The following is a 16,348-nucleotide window of genomic DNA, read 5'->3' as shown; positions in this document are numbered from 1 at the left end:
TTTCGTCGCTACTATTGATCTTTGTAAAAGTTAGTTTACTAAAATCGTTATCGATTTTAGAAGACATTTTCTAAATACATTTACTTTTTGTTAATAAATCCTCGTACTTAATTTAACGCAAGCCGTTAATGCAGATGAAATATACCGATCACTACTGAATCAATGCTAAGACGAAAGTCATAACCCACACCTTTTCATTTCATTTTACCGTGTATCACTGTTAAGATCTTAGTCTTTTAGTCCAGCACAACGTAATCTAGGGTTAACTGAACTATCCTTGTTAATTGAAAGCAGATTTTACTTTATAAGATAGCTACAAGCCAATCTGTACCTATAATATTATGCTTCATCTAACGAAATATTAGGCCATTTATCTTCAAATTCGATTAAGATAGGATAAATTAACAGAGAAAAAAGTTATCACTCTACATAATAATATATTACTAACTATTACAAAAGCCTATTTTGACCTTGCAGTAGAAATCTTAAGTCAAGAACTGCATTAATAACATGGAAGATATCAACACTGAATTGTTGACAAAAGGGTTTCTATTAATAATGTATCTATATTATAAATTAGGTAAAAGTAATTACGTATAATAGTTATCGCGGTGAATTTGATGACTGGTAAATTTCTCGTTTAATTTGCTAAATTTCGTGCTGTTTATTTATTCTAGTTAGTTATGATTCTCATTTGTTTATTAGTGACTTTTCCTGGAAATAACGAATTTCCAAAGTTTAATAAATAATGGAATAACACTTGGATATTTTCATTAAGTAGTATTACCCCGAGGAAGATATAGACACCATCCTAATACAAATATTTTAATTTTAAATAAAATCTAGTTAAACGCAAGTTATAGAATTTTACAAATTCTATAACTTGTACAATGAAATATCTTGAATTAAGGCACTAGATTATAACCTAAAAAATTGCTAATTCATATATTTCATTCATTAATTCGAGCTTCTACGCATTGCATTCATATTTCGTCGAGTAAGTTAAATTTTTATATCGACAATCATATATAAGAATTTTTTCCCATTTTTCTGAAATTTATAGCTATAATTATCTCGTATTACTTTTTTATTATCAAAACCCTTGCGAGGACACCGATAAAATCACTTCAACTTAATAAGAAAATATAGGATAGAATTTCGATTCATTGCCTAATTTCGAAAATAGCATAATGTTACGTTTGTAATATATAAGTTCTATATGCTGCTGGCAATGACTAATTGAATATGGAGAAATGTGTATAATAATGGTACAGTACGAACGCAAGTTCAGAATGTACCGGATGTTTGTTGGTGACGTTTGTATTCTGAACCGTAGGCGTATTGCGTATCTTTACGAACGGTAGAACCAATACTGTACAGTATGTATTCGATGAATATAAATGCGCTTGGATTGTAAAATAAACGGGGATTTTCGCTACAGGTCGTTTGCGAGTTCATTATTGTGTTGTAATAGCTAGGCTATTGCTGAGACCCACGTTCACTTTTCGATTGTTACGTTGGAAAGTAACACACAATGAAATGACTAGTTAGAATGTATGACTTCAAACTAAATTTGACACCGAATTCTAATGCAATGCGGAAACAGTACCTTCTATTCAATAAATAAAAGATATTCATAGTTAGTAACCAAGCTGCTGATTATATTGACTGCAATTTATAAGGTGATTAACTTCCTAAAGTAGATAGCTTAAATTCGCGACTACTATCCAGTATTATTTAAACTAATTCTAAATCCGGCTGTTAACATTAATAATTAATTATCCGATTAGAGAACTATTAAATTACAATTCTCCCTTACATTATATTCGTCTAATATTTTTTAATGGGCTACCTATCTTATTCAGAAGAAGGAATTACATCAGCAAAATGACTTAGGTGCAGCATCTGACAGCATAAAATACTATAATGCGTGAACGACTTCAATTTTGCATTAAATTGCAAGTTATAATACGGTTAGCAATACCTATATTAAGCCAGTATTCCAATGCTAATCGAAATTATATTAAATTTGATACGCATATTATTGAGAAAAATTCACGATCGCAAGGAATATTTCGATATGTAAAGTATTACGAAATATAACTTTCTAGATTATCAATCACATTACGAAATATCGGTGTATTGACGTAAAACTGAGCGAACGAGAACAATTAGATTCAAGAATGTAATGTTGCATTAGCTAGATATGTAACTTCTATATCAAGCCAGGTTTATCACAATTACAAAAATTTATCATAGAGAGACTTAGCTCTCTTTACAGATCGTCCGACAAACTAGCTAAGGACAATCCTAAACTAATAAAATTCTATAACTGCATGCTTTATTCTTTCTGATCTTGCTCTTAAATGTTTACTGTAGCGTTTGTTGGAAAGATGCTTTGTTTTCATCGCAATGAATACATGTAAATTACGATTAAATTTGAGCTTAAATATCCGGGTTTCTTGATAGTAAGGACTAATAAAGACTTTAGTAGCTTGAAATAGGTAGAAATTTATGTATTAGGTCTATGAATAAGACACGAGATACAATTTCATTGTAGTTTAATAAAAAAACCCAATATGAAATTATAGATTAGTAAGGAGTTATGCCCATTTAAAATAAGTGTACATTAGATGCAGAAGCAGAGGAGTATTTTAATGTGAAAAATTGATAACTTTTTATTATTTTTACGCTGACGTGTAAAGAATACTGGAATTGTAAAAGTACACAGTGAAAGATAATACATTATATAAATTTATAAAATTTTTTTCGAATAAATAAAGTATACATTTCATGACTTCGCAAAAACTATCTGATATTTACTCTATTACTTAATACAACGCTAATGGTGCTGTATTATTCACTTATATACCGTAGTGCCCATACTCACTTTCTTTCGATTTAAACTAGCGAGCCTACATAATTAGTCCTTCTGAAAGTTTATTAAGCTATTTAGATATACTTATAGAAAATTTCTGTGATCATATTAGCATTACTATTGAGGTGATACATTATAGTCATTTTTAAACTTACTTTAGTTATACAACCTAAGTAATGATATTATATTCAACTATTCTTGATTGATTGAAAGTTAGATCTAAAGTATAGATCTTAATGTTGTAAAAAATTCAAAGGGCCGAAGGCATTAGCTATTGGTTACGGTCAGCCACCCGTACATTTAAATTTAATTAAAATACCATCGTACTGTTTGATTGCTCATTTAAGATTCTAAGTTCATCACTCTGCATTAAAGAAACAAATTTTAAAGAATTATTAGTTATTGTTTACTGGATTATGATTGCGTTTGTGAATATATTGGAAAAGGTACTGCAAAAACTACAAATTAATTATGTTAAATTGTTAGAATAGATCATCTTTACATATTCCACATGTATAACCATGACTTAACTACTTAACTAATCGCTTACCAAGTCTTCAGAACAAAGCTTAATCGGTTTCTCCATTTCGTTGTTAGCAATAGAGACATCAGCATGATGTTCAATTAACAAATAAATCATATCTTGCAAATTCAAAAATGAGGCAACATGAAGTGGAGTGTTTCCACGGCAATTTTTTATGTTAACGTCTGCCCCAGCCTTGCCATCGTAGAAGAACAGTAATATTAATAAATTAAGTACTAATGAAAGTTGAAATATTTCTTTAATAATTAACTTCATGCATTGTTTATTATCCTCTATAAATTTACCTTGATTAATTGTTGGGCAATAGGCTTACTATCACACATAACAGCTAGATGCAATGGTGAATTCCCGAAATTTTTTTCCTACATTGAAAGAATATAACAAAATTTATTTACTTAATGTTAGCTTATGTCGAATATGAGCAATTTTTTGATTTACCATAAAATTAATAGAAATTTTACAACCTACCTTGATATTTAGCCTAAATCCATATTCGTCACGAAATAATTTAATAATTGCTGCACTTCCGCTTTTTATAGCTAAATGAAGTGGTGTATTCCCTATATTGTAAATATTAGGTTATTAAGGTGACATCTTAGAGTATCTAATAGTTATAACTTTTAATCCAATTTGTAGCTATCACTATTGATGCGATCATTAATCTACTATTTACCTCCGCGATTATATTCTTCATATTCGGGATAGGACAGAATTATTCTCCCTTGCTCGCTTTTGGTTCGCTGTAGCAACACTCTTACACATTCAAGTTCTCCGCGCCGACATGCAATATGGAGAGGGGTATCACCATTACGATCACACAAATATACGCAGGCTCCAGCACAGACAAGCTGAAGAGCAATTTTACTTTTGCCCATATTTGCCGCTAAATGTAATGGTGTCTATTAAAGGTGATGACAGATGCATGAGCAATTCCATAACATTCCATTCCATTAGTTGGTACATTTCCTTTAAGTATGCATACTAATTTAAAATTTAGAAACTGCCGTATACCTGGTAGATGTTATTTCGTATGTTGAAAAGATTTGGTTGTTTCTTCATGCATTGAATAAAGCGGATTGCTAAATCTTCATTATGATTTATAATAGCTATGTGAAGTGGGCTGTTATAGAAATAAATTCGTTAGCATTGTATACTTGCTGCAAGACAAGATTAATCAGCATAGTGAGGATTTACGGTTTTTCTTAAAGTGATAATAAATTAGCTATAGCTTATTCTCCAAGATCTTATATAGTTCGTTAATAATGCAAGTTAGCTAAAGTACTTACGTATTGCCATTTTTATCTTTTACGGCACAATAACGCAAATTAGCTGTTATAATTTTCTCAATATCGTTAGTTTTTGCAAAATCTAGTAACATTGCCGCATTTAGGAAAGTCCTCTTTCTCTGTTGCAAAGCCATATGACGCAGTGAAATGTTTTCCCGATTGACAAACTTGTTCGTATTCAAGGCTATCAAAAGTGAAATAATCGAAATGAATACGTTTCGTCTTAAATAATACAGTAGATGAATTAGTACTATGTGATGGTTTAAAATACATATATAGCAATTAATTAATTCATGATCTTATTAGTCATCGAAAGACTGGAATTTCTCACTTTGAATTTTCGATGTGGTATTACTTTTCTGATTGGTATTGGAGCACCTTTTAATATCGTTACTGCTATCAGTGCTACAATCTAAGGCACGTGCGCTACTTTCTTCAAGATTTGAGGTATACTGCTTGCCTGCAAAGATAGTAGAGATTACCATGCAAAAGTTTCATAAATACTAGAGAATCTATTCAATTTTAGTAATGATCCTAACAATTCCTTAATGAAAATAGTAGAATACATTTATGACCTACCTCTAGACTGAACTTCTGCATGGCTTAATGAGGCCGCGGGATCCCATTCACTACCATAGGCACTGTCAACATTATTGTAGTTGTTCTGTAGATTAGTTATTTTTTTGTATTCCATTCCATCTCGAACTATTATGCAGATTAAAAAAGATTTTGTTACTACTACTCGTAACGAAAATAGCAGAATACTTTTATGACGTACCTTCAGGTTGAACAACTGAACAGTTTGATGAGGTCGTGGGATCGAATTCACTTACATAGGCACTGTCCTTATTGGCAGATTCTTGCTGTTGATTAATCATTTTTTCATCTTTCATACTATCTTGAACTAATATAAAGTTTAAAATAGATTTAATTAATGCTACGCGTATAGCCAGGATTATTATCGCTCATTGTATGAAAGATAGTAGATACTGAAGAGCAAAGGTTTCATAAATACTAGGATACTTATCTTAATCTAGTACTATTGCCAACTATTTCCAAATAAAACTATCAGAATACGAACGGTTACAACTTACCTTTAGATTGATTTCCTGAATTACCGTGAAGGCTGGAATGATATGCACTGCCGGAGCCACTGTTAAAATTATTATCTTTATCCTGTGACTTACTAACTTTCAAGTCTTTAATTTTTTGTTGAACTATGAACCAGTATTAAAGTTGATATCGTTATCGAAAAATGCAATGTAATTGTTATAAATTAATGCAGAGCATGAAGAAAATTAAAGATATAACGTCTTGTGTTTGGATTAATGGAGAAAATAATTGTATAATGCAATAAATTAATTATTGGCAATTGCAGTTATCATGTAAGATGATAAAAAAGATACCAGTTATCTTTGGTTATTAATGATTGACTAATAGAGCATATAAAGTTGCTAGATCTGCTAACAATATATTGAGTTGGAGTATGTACCTGATCTAAGATTCGGATCTTCACTCATACTTTGGAAATTGTTATTAGAATCACTGCCGAAATTATTCATCATTCTCACGTTCGAAGAGGAATAATCCATATGCTGATTTGCTTCATAAAATTGATGAAATTGCGGCAGGCCAATTTCGCTGTTCCAAATGTATTCTAAGATATAGAAATCGTAAGTTTAGTCAAGTAGGTTATTATTCTGATTTTAATTTAAATTTAATTTCTTTTCAAATTTTCGAATTACGTGCACTTTATGAATTATTTATTTATACAATTCATCAAGTAATTAGTAGCTGTTTTCCATTATTATGAATATTATAGCTTTTATTTTTATACAGTTTCAAAATGATAAGGAGTGTAAACAGATTTGCATGTTACTACTTACGCTGTATAGTAGATCTCTCAGTATCGATCATTGTCGATCCAAAGTAGGTAAATTGCAAGTAATTACTTTCTAAAGTTAAATTTTTTGTGGACCGTAGCTTAATCCAAACTCGCTTGGGCAATATCGAATCATGAAGTGGATGCATCATAATAGTAATACAATTCTAATAATATGCAATAAAAATCAGGTATGAAGTAATTATTTCAACGGACTATGAAAATAAGAGAAAGTTAGCTATCCGAAAATTTTAAGAAGTATTTTAATTATCTAAAAATGATTTAGTTTAATTTAATTTTACGATTATTACCGGTAGTTTTTAAGTTAATATCAATAAGTCTACTTAATTGATAATATAGCCAATTTATATATCACGATTTGAATATTCTCGTATTTTGTAACTTAAAGTAATTTCTGGCTTTACCTCATGAATGATATTAATTTGTTCGAAAGGAATCTTCTTGAGAACATAATCTGTTGCTAGAGAAAGTAATAAACTAATTAATTATAATATAATTAGTTATTATGCAAAAAGCGGTCTGTATTATAAGTAACTGCAGTGCTCTAGCTAAACTGAGATCATGTTACTGAAATAAAGTAATAGCTAGAAAGGGGACATTTGAAGTGATTTAATAGAATTTTCTATGAGTATGCATGCATGGTGCGTGAGTTACGCACGATAAATAGAACAGGTAAAATATATTTACCAGGATCAACTATAAATACTTCTGGTTTGTTATTGTCTATATTGAATTTTCCTTCAAGGGCAATCATCACTTTTGTGAAATTTGTAGACAGACCATTATCAGGAGAGATTCGAGCTAAGCGCCATTTTACACTACCTGTGCGAATTAATGTGGATGATTAGAGTTTTCAATTTACCTATGTAATAGCTGATTTTTATTATTTATTTAATTAATCGTCGAAAATGAGTTCTACATTTTAAAATAAGTCAGAATAAATAGCATAATTAATAACGTTTCTAGTTACAGATAAACGTAATTGCCTTACTATCTTGAAATGTTTGGCTGCAAATAATCGTAGTTGCAGGTTCAAGTTGAATTCTTTCATTTAAGAATTCCACGTAAAACATTAATTTCGCTTTATCATCTTCTAAATTTTTGAGTTCATTTTTGACAATGCAATTAACATATTCTTCCGGCATTGTACCTGTAAAAGCATAAGTAAATAATGCTTAAACGACTAAAAAATGTATTAATCCTTAATCAAATATATTGCAATATAAATAAACAAAGAGAGCTACTAATATATAATTTAGCTATACATCATAATCACAACATTAGTACATCATTAATCTTGCTTTGATTGATTGAACTGCCTCCTACATAATGCTAGTTCAATCTATTAGTCATTTTGTCTGCTTGAATTAATTAAGTTATGCAAGAACTAATGAACAAAAAATCTATTTTAATAAAATTATCCTCGCAACCATTTTGAAGTGCGAGGCTTGAAATAGCACAGATCAATTATCTTTGACATTTCGATTTACTTCGAAACGAACTGAGGATTTTGCTGTTGTTTTACGGTTATAAAAATATAACGATCATACCACGTAGAATTAGAAAGATATTAACTGTGATCAACTAATTCCTTACCAGAAGCAACGCTCCATGGTCTAGTGAAGACATTCTCTTCAAGGATATTGTATGGCAATTTACGTGTAACCTCCATGAACGTTCTTAAATTTTTAATCAGTGAATTTTCCTTGTTCTCTTTTTCTTGCTTGACCACAACAAGATCGGATAATCTACGTAACAATATTCGAAAAATTAGAGAATTAACCGCTTCGAAAGCTTACTTGATTTAAATATCGATATATTATCATACGTGTGCGTTAAAGTCGAGGCATCATTGTAATAATTGATGATAACGCTAACAGTTTCTCCTGGAAGTATAGTACGAAATTGACCATTTTCGTCAAAAGTGTGCATGTTTTCCCTCATTAGAGGGCAAAGCATATTGTAATGCGGTAATGGAGATGAACTTGTAGATGACTCAGCCAGCATGGTGTAAATTTTAACCGGGCCATGCCAATTTTGAATCTAATTCGAGTTTAAAAATAAATTTAGGTTGTCTTCTTTACCTACAATATACTTTTGCAATTTCATATAAAATTGTAAACTAGATTTACTTATATTTGAAAAATATAGCACAATTTATGATTTAAAAGCCTATCAATTCATACTGTTGAGATAGAAATAGTGGTAGACATTGAGTGTTAAATTTTAGATGTAAGTATTTTGATTAATTTACTAGCTGATAAATTTAAAAAATGATTTTACAGTATTTTATGTAACTTTTTTGAAAGAAATTGATAAATGTGATCTATTATTATTTGATTTTCCTAGAATATTCGCGATTAAATTTCAGTGCTAAGTAGGGCTAATTATTGTATTTGGATCTTGATTGTCTATACCTGAAGCGTTGCCGAAAGATTTTTATCCGCCTCTTGACGAATTCCTAGATGTTTGGCGAATTTAAACGTGGGCTTTAACTTTAAAAGAAATGAATATCATTTTACAAATATGTCAATTAGCAGCTGAAGAGTAGAATTATATGACATTTTCATAAATTATTTAAATAATAATTCAAGTTTTGAAGTAAAGCTCTACTGAAGTGCTAACCGATTCTTCAGGAATGGTAACGTATAATTGTGGTGCCATATACTGACTATACGAGTATTCAGGCCTGATAGAATCATCAAAAATATGATTTTCAGACATTGCTTAATCGTTGTCTGAAACAGAGATACCAATTAAAACTGAAGATTCCGGATTTTAATCTCGCTTTAGAGTAGTAGCGATAATATTCCCTTCTCTTTTCCAAGGTAAGTTAAAGTTCAGCGACTTGATATCATCGAAATTCATGTAATAAAATTAAGTGGAAGGCAGTCTTTACGAGTATTTATAAGCTGTTACGTTTCGTGAGTAATTCAAATGGATGCATATTTTATATTTGGGGGATTACCAGTATATTTTATTTATTTAATTTTTGATTATATTTATTTATAAGGATAACAACCCTATAAATACATTAATTGCTCCTTGATTGATTATTATATTATCGGGGAATATGGCTGTTCATATAAATACATGTTTTTGTCCTTTTGGAATCGAAATTCCTCTCTACGATTAATTCTATGCATATAAATGGCGATTTTCCCCTTTGTCAGGTAGCCTTTCTATAACAGTAAGGATAACCCAAACTTTATGAATAGGCTTATTAATATAGCAGAGAGTGATTACTAGCTTTTTTTGAAACACTTTGAGTAAGATACTGATTTATCCAATAAAGTATATTTATAACACGTACTGTATAAAAAAAAAAATAGTATTTAATTAACTTGCAGTTTATTATGCTTAGGTGTGAGGATTATTTCAATGAAGTGCATGGCTATTTAGTTCACGAACATAGCTGTTTGATGGCAATTGTAAGACCAACGCAGATATTATTCTATGGCTTCAAGAATGTCAAGCTATTTTACCAATATTTGCATTAGCATTGTCTAGTAAATCATACAATTCCCAAAATGAAATATATCAGTTTATGAGTAATACTTTTCAAATTCGATATTATCAACGGAATTATTTTAATTGAAGCATTTTTATATGTGGATTAAATATCGCAATATATATCTAGGGTGGACAGAAAGATGTAATAGGGTATTTTAAATTTTGCTATGAGTAAATCCCGCAACAGCTTATAATCTACTCTTAGCATTATTTATGTGTTGTTGTCTTTATTATACTATTGAAAGATATCATTTATTTGGATGGCTGAAAAATATTTTATTTATGAATTCTTTTACGAATAAGAATAAGATAGCAAAATTTACAGGAATACTTGAGAGATATAATTAGAAAAATTCAAGTTTCTGTCCGTATTCTCAGTAGTTTTTTGAAAGACAAAGTTCTAGACGACATACGAGTAAAGCAAGAATAAATTTTACTCTTAGTAAAACAGCAATAGCCTACAAATTCCTGTAGATGTGAGTTGAGAATTATTGATTATCGGACATGGTAGTTGTAGCTTTAGTCTACAGAATGAATAAAGTTTCGTAAAGAGAACAGAATAGTATGTTAATTTTCTGTACGTACATACCTTGCAATATTAGAATCGATGCAGTTACGAAATATTGTCGATGATGTTCTTTTTATCCTAGATATCCATCAGTTTTGATGGGTGAATTGCTATAGTATATGGGTAATCACAGGCATTACACAATAGAATCAGAGGGAAGATATATGTTTCCCATAAATATCAACAGCAAATAGACGATATTTTATAAATTTTTAGAATTATATTTACTTTACATTCATGGGATACGCAAAGTATTAAAGGAATCATGTCGTAACACTGATCGAGAATCAATCTATCTTTAATATCTTATTAAATATAATACTGATTAGTCGATTTCTTTTCATACGTATTTCAGACCGTAGAAAGCAGAATTTTTTCATCAGGTGGGAATCCTTTTAGGTATAGCGAGTCTCGTGGTATGGGCAATGATATTTTATTGGCATAATATAAACATTATAACTCGTCCTGATTTCGATTTATGGCTATACAGTGACATGCTTGCTTTTGAGCTTCTATAAAGGGTGCACAACCCAGTGAAAGGGTAGTAGAATGTATTATTTGACTAAATTGTTTGCAATGACTTTTCATTGGCGCTTCTTTCTCATGTTTGTAATTGATATCACAAATTTTGCTTAAGCAATTGAAGAATTCATCATCACACTTCCTCTTCTTTACGCCACAACTAGAATAGCAAATATCGTGACGATCACAACAACTAGTAGCTCCTGGGATGAACGATATATCAACCTGTACAAAAATAGCATTGTGAATCATCGCATTATTTTCCTATACAACTATAAAGTCCCCAAAATTGCGGTGCAGGAGTACTCAATTCCTGTCTTACCGGAAATTTATCGGTGCCGCAACCGTTTGGCATGGGTCTAGCACCGTCTCTTCTGACTAGTTTTTGACCTGTTGATGATACACATAGCATTAAAATTGATTAATTTACATAATTGATTTGCATTAAAGATTGTGTCTATAGTGGTGTATAGAAATTCTACGCTAATATATGATTATAGTTAGGGTTTCTACTACTGTAGTGTAAGGGTATATAAACAACAGGAAGCCACTCTGAGGATCCCCATGTACTGTACTATACGAGTAATATTTTTATAATAAAAGTAAAGTAACAATGATAAACATTTCAAGCAACAATACAATATTACATAGGTATCAAAGATAGCTGGCATGGTATGAGTAAGTAATACAGTAGCGAATCTAATCCAGGCCCTCCGAATTATGTGGCTGACTAAATTGAGAGCCAGACAGCTGGATTAACTATCGATTATGAAGAAATAATTTGTAGTACGTATTATATAAATCGTTGGACCAAGTTGATGGTAGAAAAATTGATATATCTAGTTGGTGAAATTGACTTGATCCCAGTCATATATCCAGCATTGCTTCAAATTTCATTCACCTACCATGTGGGCAAGTAAATTGGCAAGGCAATACTTGGTCAACGACTTTACCAATATTAGCCCATTGATCGGCTAATTGACCGATCGTTTCTCCAATCCGAGTCAAGTTGAATGAATTAACCATCAAAATGGTGTCATGACATAACAGGCAAATTGCTACTAGCACTATGCTGTGTTGGTACTTTTCCATTGAATATAGAACCATAATGTGGCGGCATGGGGAAAAAATATATTGTGCAGGTAAATAAAACTACAGTCTATGTTTTAAGAATAATCGCGATGAGGCGAACTAACCGCAAACTCACCAGAAGTGCAAATTGCTGAATGGCGGATGCTGATGAAACCACTATAGCGCTACAGTATGTACAGTACATTGTACTGTACACTAATGTACAGTACAGTTGCGTACTGTACTGTACAGTATACAGTACTGCACATTGTGCAGTAAGACCGATATTACGACGTGACTTGTAAAATGGTTGAAGCGACGGTACATGTATCAGCGACTGATAGTTAGTATTATAAACTTAAAAGAAATAGAATTATTCAATACTACAATAAAAAGTAATTAAAATATCAATAGCCAATTGCTCAAGATTGTATTGAGCTGTATGCATGCAATTTGAGCCAATTCTAAAGCCCATTTCATCAAAATTTAAAGACATAATTTAAGACAACACTAAGAGCTCAACCATTGTAAAAGGCTCGCCACGCCCCTGTTCAGCACTGGAAAATACTGCACTACAGACTACAGTACAGTATAGTACAGTACAGTACAGTACATTGCACAGTAGTCTACACGCTAATTTACAACGCAGCATACAGTACTGTAAATTAAGGTAGGCTACGCATACGCGCTTAAATGAAGTTATTCTCGTTACTGTCCAAACTCTGTAGTCTGCAGCAAGGCCGATACAGGTAGAGATGCCCTATCTTTATGCAGATTACTTTTAGAAAATATTAATTTACTGTTAATTAGTATTTATTTCTAGCAGATTGTATACAAGGAAAGAGAGCTATCTTTAAAGCCTCTGCAGGAGTAAATGCATGATACAGTTCCTTTTATTGCCTACAGTATATAGTGATAAGGATTAGATATCTACAACTGCAATCGGAGCAATGAAAGTCTTGCTGTTACAATTTCTAGCTATAAAAGCTGAACGGTGTGAGCCACTTAATTGATTTCCTTTTAATTTGTATTACAAAGTTCGCACTCGGTGCAACAGGTCTGCAAAAGAACAAAATCATATCTTGAGGCATTAAGATGGTGTGATGGATGAGTTATTCACATAAATCATCGGACACTTGCTATTTTGTATCGTAATGTTACAAAAATTTCGGTAGATTACGACTACTCTTGATATTTTGTTCAATATGTGACTCAAAATATAAATGTTGTGGTGATTGTATCACAACCCACAACTGACTCTGAACCTATTCCATACAGTACTGTAAAAATAGGAACGATTTTCATTCACATTATAATAAATACTGCGCTAAAAATACTGTACCGAGCACTAAAATCAGCAACATGTCACTTTGTGACGTGAATTCATCCTATCAGAGAAGACTTCATCATTAATCACCGTACTTGTCAACAGTTTACTGAACTATGAACAGTACCTTACACATTAATATGCAAAGAATGCATTGAAAACACGTTAGGAATAACTGTATGATAGAGTACAGTTTATTTACTAACTTCAATAGAGTTTAGAATCTTCGAAGCTTTATTGTTAATAGAAAATGAAATGGTAAAATTTTGCATTCGTAAATAAAAATAGAAGAACAACTAACCCAGGTTTAGCTGTCTGTATTAAAAAAGCGTTGGCGCAGTTATACCACACTATATCACAATATTGCCTTTCAATAATTTTCAAATAGAAGTTTTGAATAGTAAGACATGCTAATGCAGCAAGACATCTTTAGAATATCAGCTTTTCACTCTCAGATAGCCCAGAATTGAATTTTAATGCTACTGTACAAGTGTACATGTGCTGTATTACTGTACCCACAAAAAGAAACCGTGACATTACACAGAGCTTAGCGACATATACAGACAAAAAAAATCATAGTATATATCCTGTACACATAGTGATCATACTCGTATATATGTTATATATATAAAATGTAACAAATTTGAGTTTTATAGGCTGTAACTGTACCTTTCCAGTTTAAGACAATGAAATATTTTCTGTAATATCTGTACTGCGTAATGATAATATTATTTATGTATAAATGCAATTATAAGTTAACTTACTATAACAATAATAGTTGCAATAGAAATTTTATGACCGTTACTTTCTATTCGCTTGCTTTTGCAACTGGATAAATTTTTTCATTCTGATACTAAATATTGCGTATAAGTCTCTAAATGGATGCTTGCTTTCCTTCGGAGTTTGTGGTATACGTGCAATTCTTTTAACTCTTGGTAACATCAAAATACTATTTTGCACTAAGCTATAAAAACTGGATAAAGTCCAATAAAACGACATACACTACAAGAGAATAAAAGATAAATTATACATATCGAATTAATTCATGACATGGTAGATAAATAGTCGTAACTAGTATGCATTTTTGAAAGGTAGATAATTAATGCAAGTATAGAAGCATCATGTATTACTATAGCAAACGTACCGAAGGTATTTGTGTAGCAACCGGTACCATGACAATAGATAATGTGACGAAAACTTTTTTCATAATTGCTTGAATCCTGCCAGGCGCTTGTCGACCTGCGGCATTTATCTCGATATTTAAAAGATTACACAGACCAAAACATATTGGTAAGATCCAAGCAGGATCGGGTAGTAGGAGATTTGAAAACCAAGCAAGGCCTTCAGTTGCCATAGCGGGATCTGCCCAATAAAAATGTTAGTTATCCGCGAAATTGGAGCTGCCAACAATTTGAAATTATAATTTCTGTATAGCAGTATTGTTACAGTATCATAAGCAACATTCATGTAGGACTTCTATTAATCCAACCTTGTTTATAAATGGATAAATCACGCAGGCCTAATGAAATGGAGATCCATAAAGGCATCTGAGTCCATGGTAGCAGAAATAATTTAAATGGCTGGCATCCTTCTTTTTTGTATAAATCTCGTACCATTCCACTGAACTATGCAATAAGCAAGCAAAGCAATCTAATACCTAATACGTATGTTATCGTTCTACTGTACGAGTATATTAGTCTACGATGGAATGATTACAGAATGTTTCCTACTTATTATACGAGTACGCATTAACTGCTAAAAATGAAAGTATCAATCGCTTACTAAGGTCTTATATCTTTCTTCAGCAACTTCTACGGGTAGATCTTCGCGACGGCACTTAGTAGCTACATTGTACTTGACCGCTTCGCTTATCTCCTTGACTACAGGCTGTAGCAACACCAATTTTGCGGACTTTTTTTGCTGATAAATTGTTAATGGTAAAGTGATACATGTTCTTAATGTAATCGTCGTCACAGCTATAGTCATCCACCAAGGTAGTGACAGTCCATTGTGAATACTTTCAAGTAAATTTTCCGCACAAGAAACCGGTAGGTAAGCGCTGTATAATGTAGTACTGTCTGAAGAGTAAGAATGTGAATAATTCGTACAAAGACAGGATATACTGTACAAGTACAGTAAGTATAATTCATTCTCATAAGCATAATATAAATTAGAAAAATCCGATCACCATGAAAGAAAGAATCACATTGAGGTCATGCAATCACTTGCAAAATAACAAATTGCAGAGTTGAACACTTTAATGGAAGCACAGCAGTAAGCTTACCGGATGCTAAAAAGGTAGAACTGTGCAGCAACGCTACTGACGGCTTGTCCAGCTGCCTTGTTGCTGGGGAACGTACGACAGTGTGTAGCATTACACGATGTCGAACAACTCCCAGGCGGTGTAGCATGATTCACTAAAGGTTTCTTTGGTTGGGTTCAGCAGCGGCCAACAACAGGGAGGTCAACAATGAGCACATACTAACGCTCTAAGCCAATGCAGTTTCGATCGGTCAGCCTAGCAATAATCTGGCTATGCTGACGAGAGAAGCAGCAACCTGAGCTGTGGACGTCTGTACAATCTTCCGAATCTAAAGTGGCATTTCATGTCATACTGTACAGTGAGTGTACAATACAGTACCGCTGTATCCCAGGGCCAGGCCAGCTAGAAATTATGCTGTACTGTACTGTAAACGGTAACAAGAAGTTTCATATGCGACACTCTTGGATCAGACG

General features: G+C 32.0%; 2 protein-coding genes across 2 annotated transcripts; both read right to left on the bottom strand.

Annotated features, from left to right (window-relative positions):
- Positions 1–11,145: 11,145 nt before the first annotated feature.
- Positions 11,146–12,321, bottom strand: TRIADDRAFT_51761 (uncharacterized protein; the record flags this gene model as incomplete). Its single annotated transcript, XM_002107807.1, has 3 exons — positions 11,146–11,439; positions 11,537–11,604; positions 12,120–12,321. 3 exons carry the CDS (start codon positions 12,319–12,321, stop codon positions 11,146–11,148), a joined length of 564 nt encoding a protein of 187 aa, XP_002107843.1.
- Positions 12,322–14,413: 2,092 nt separating this feature from the next.
- On the bottom strand, positions 14,414–16,023 carry TRIADDRAFT_51760 (uncharacterized protein; the record flags this gene model as incomplete). The annotated part of the gene is made up of 5 exons (XM_002107806.1): positions 14,414–14,614; positions 14,757–14,974; positions 15,102–15,237; positions 15,395–15,690; positions 15,897–16,023. The coding sequence occupies 5 exons, from the start codon at positions 16,021–16,023 to the stop codon at positions 14,414–14,416; spliced, it is 978 nt and encodes a 325-aa protein (XP_002107842.1).
- Positions 16,024–16,348: the final 325 nt, after the last annotated feature.

This window comes from Trichoplax adhaerens, genomic scaffold, assembly GCF_000150275.1.
Source record: "Trichoplax adhaerens TRIADscaffold_1 genomic scaffold, whole genome shotgun sequence".
Classification (NCBI taxonomy): Eukaryota; Metazoa; Placozoa; class Uniplacotomia; order Trichoplacea; family Trichoplacidae; genus Trichoplax; species Trichoplax adhaerens.
This window is presented reverse-complemented; position numbering and strand designations above follow the sequence as displayed.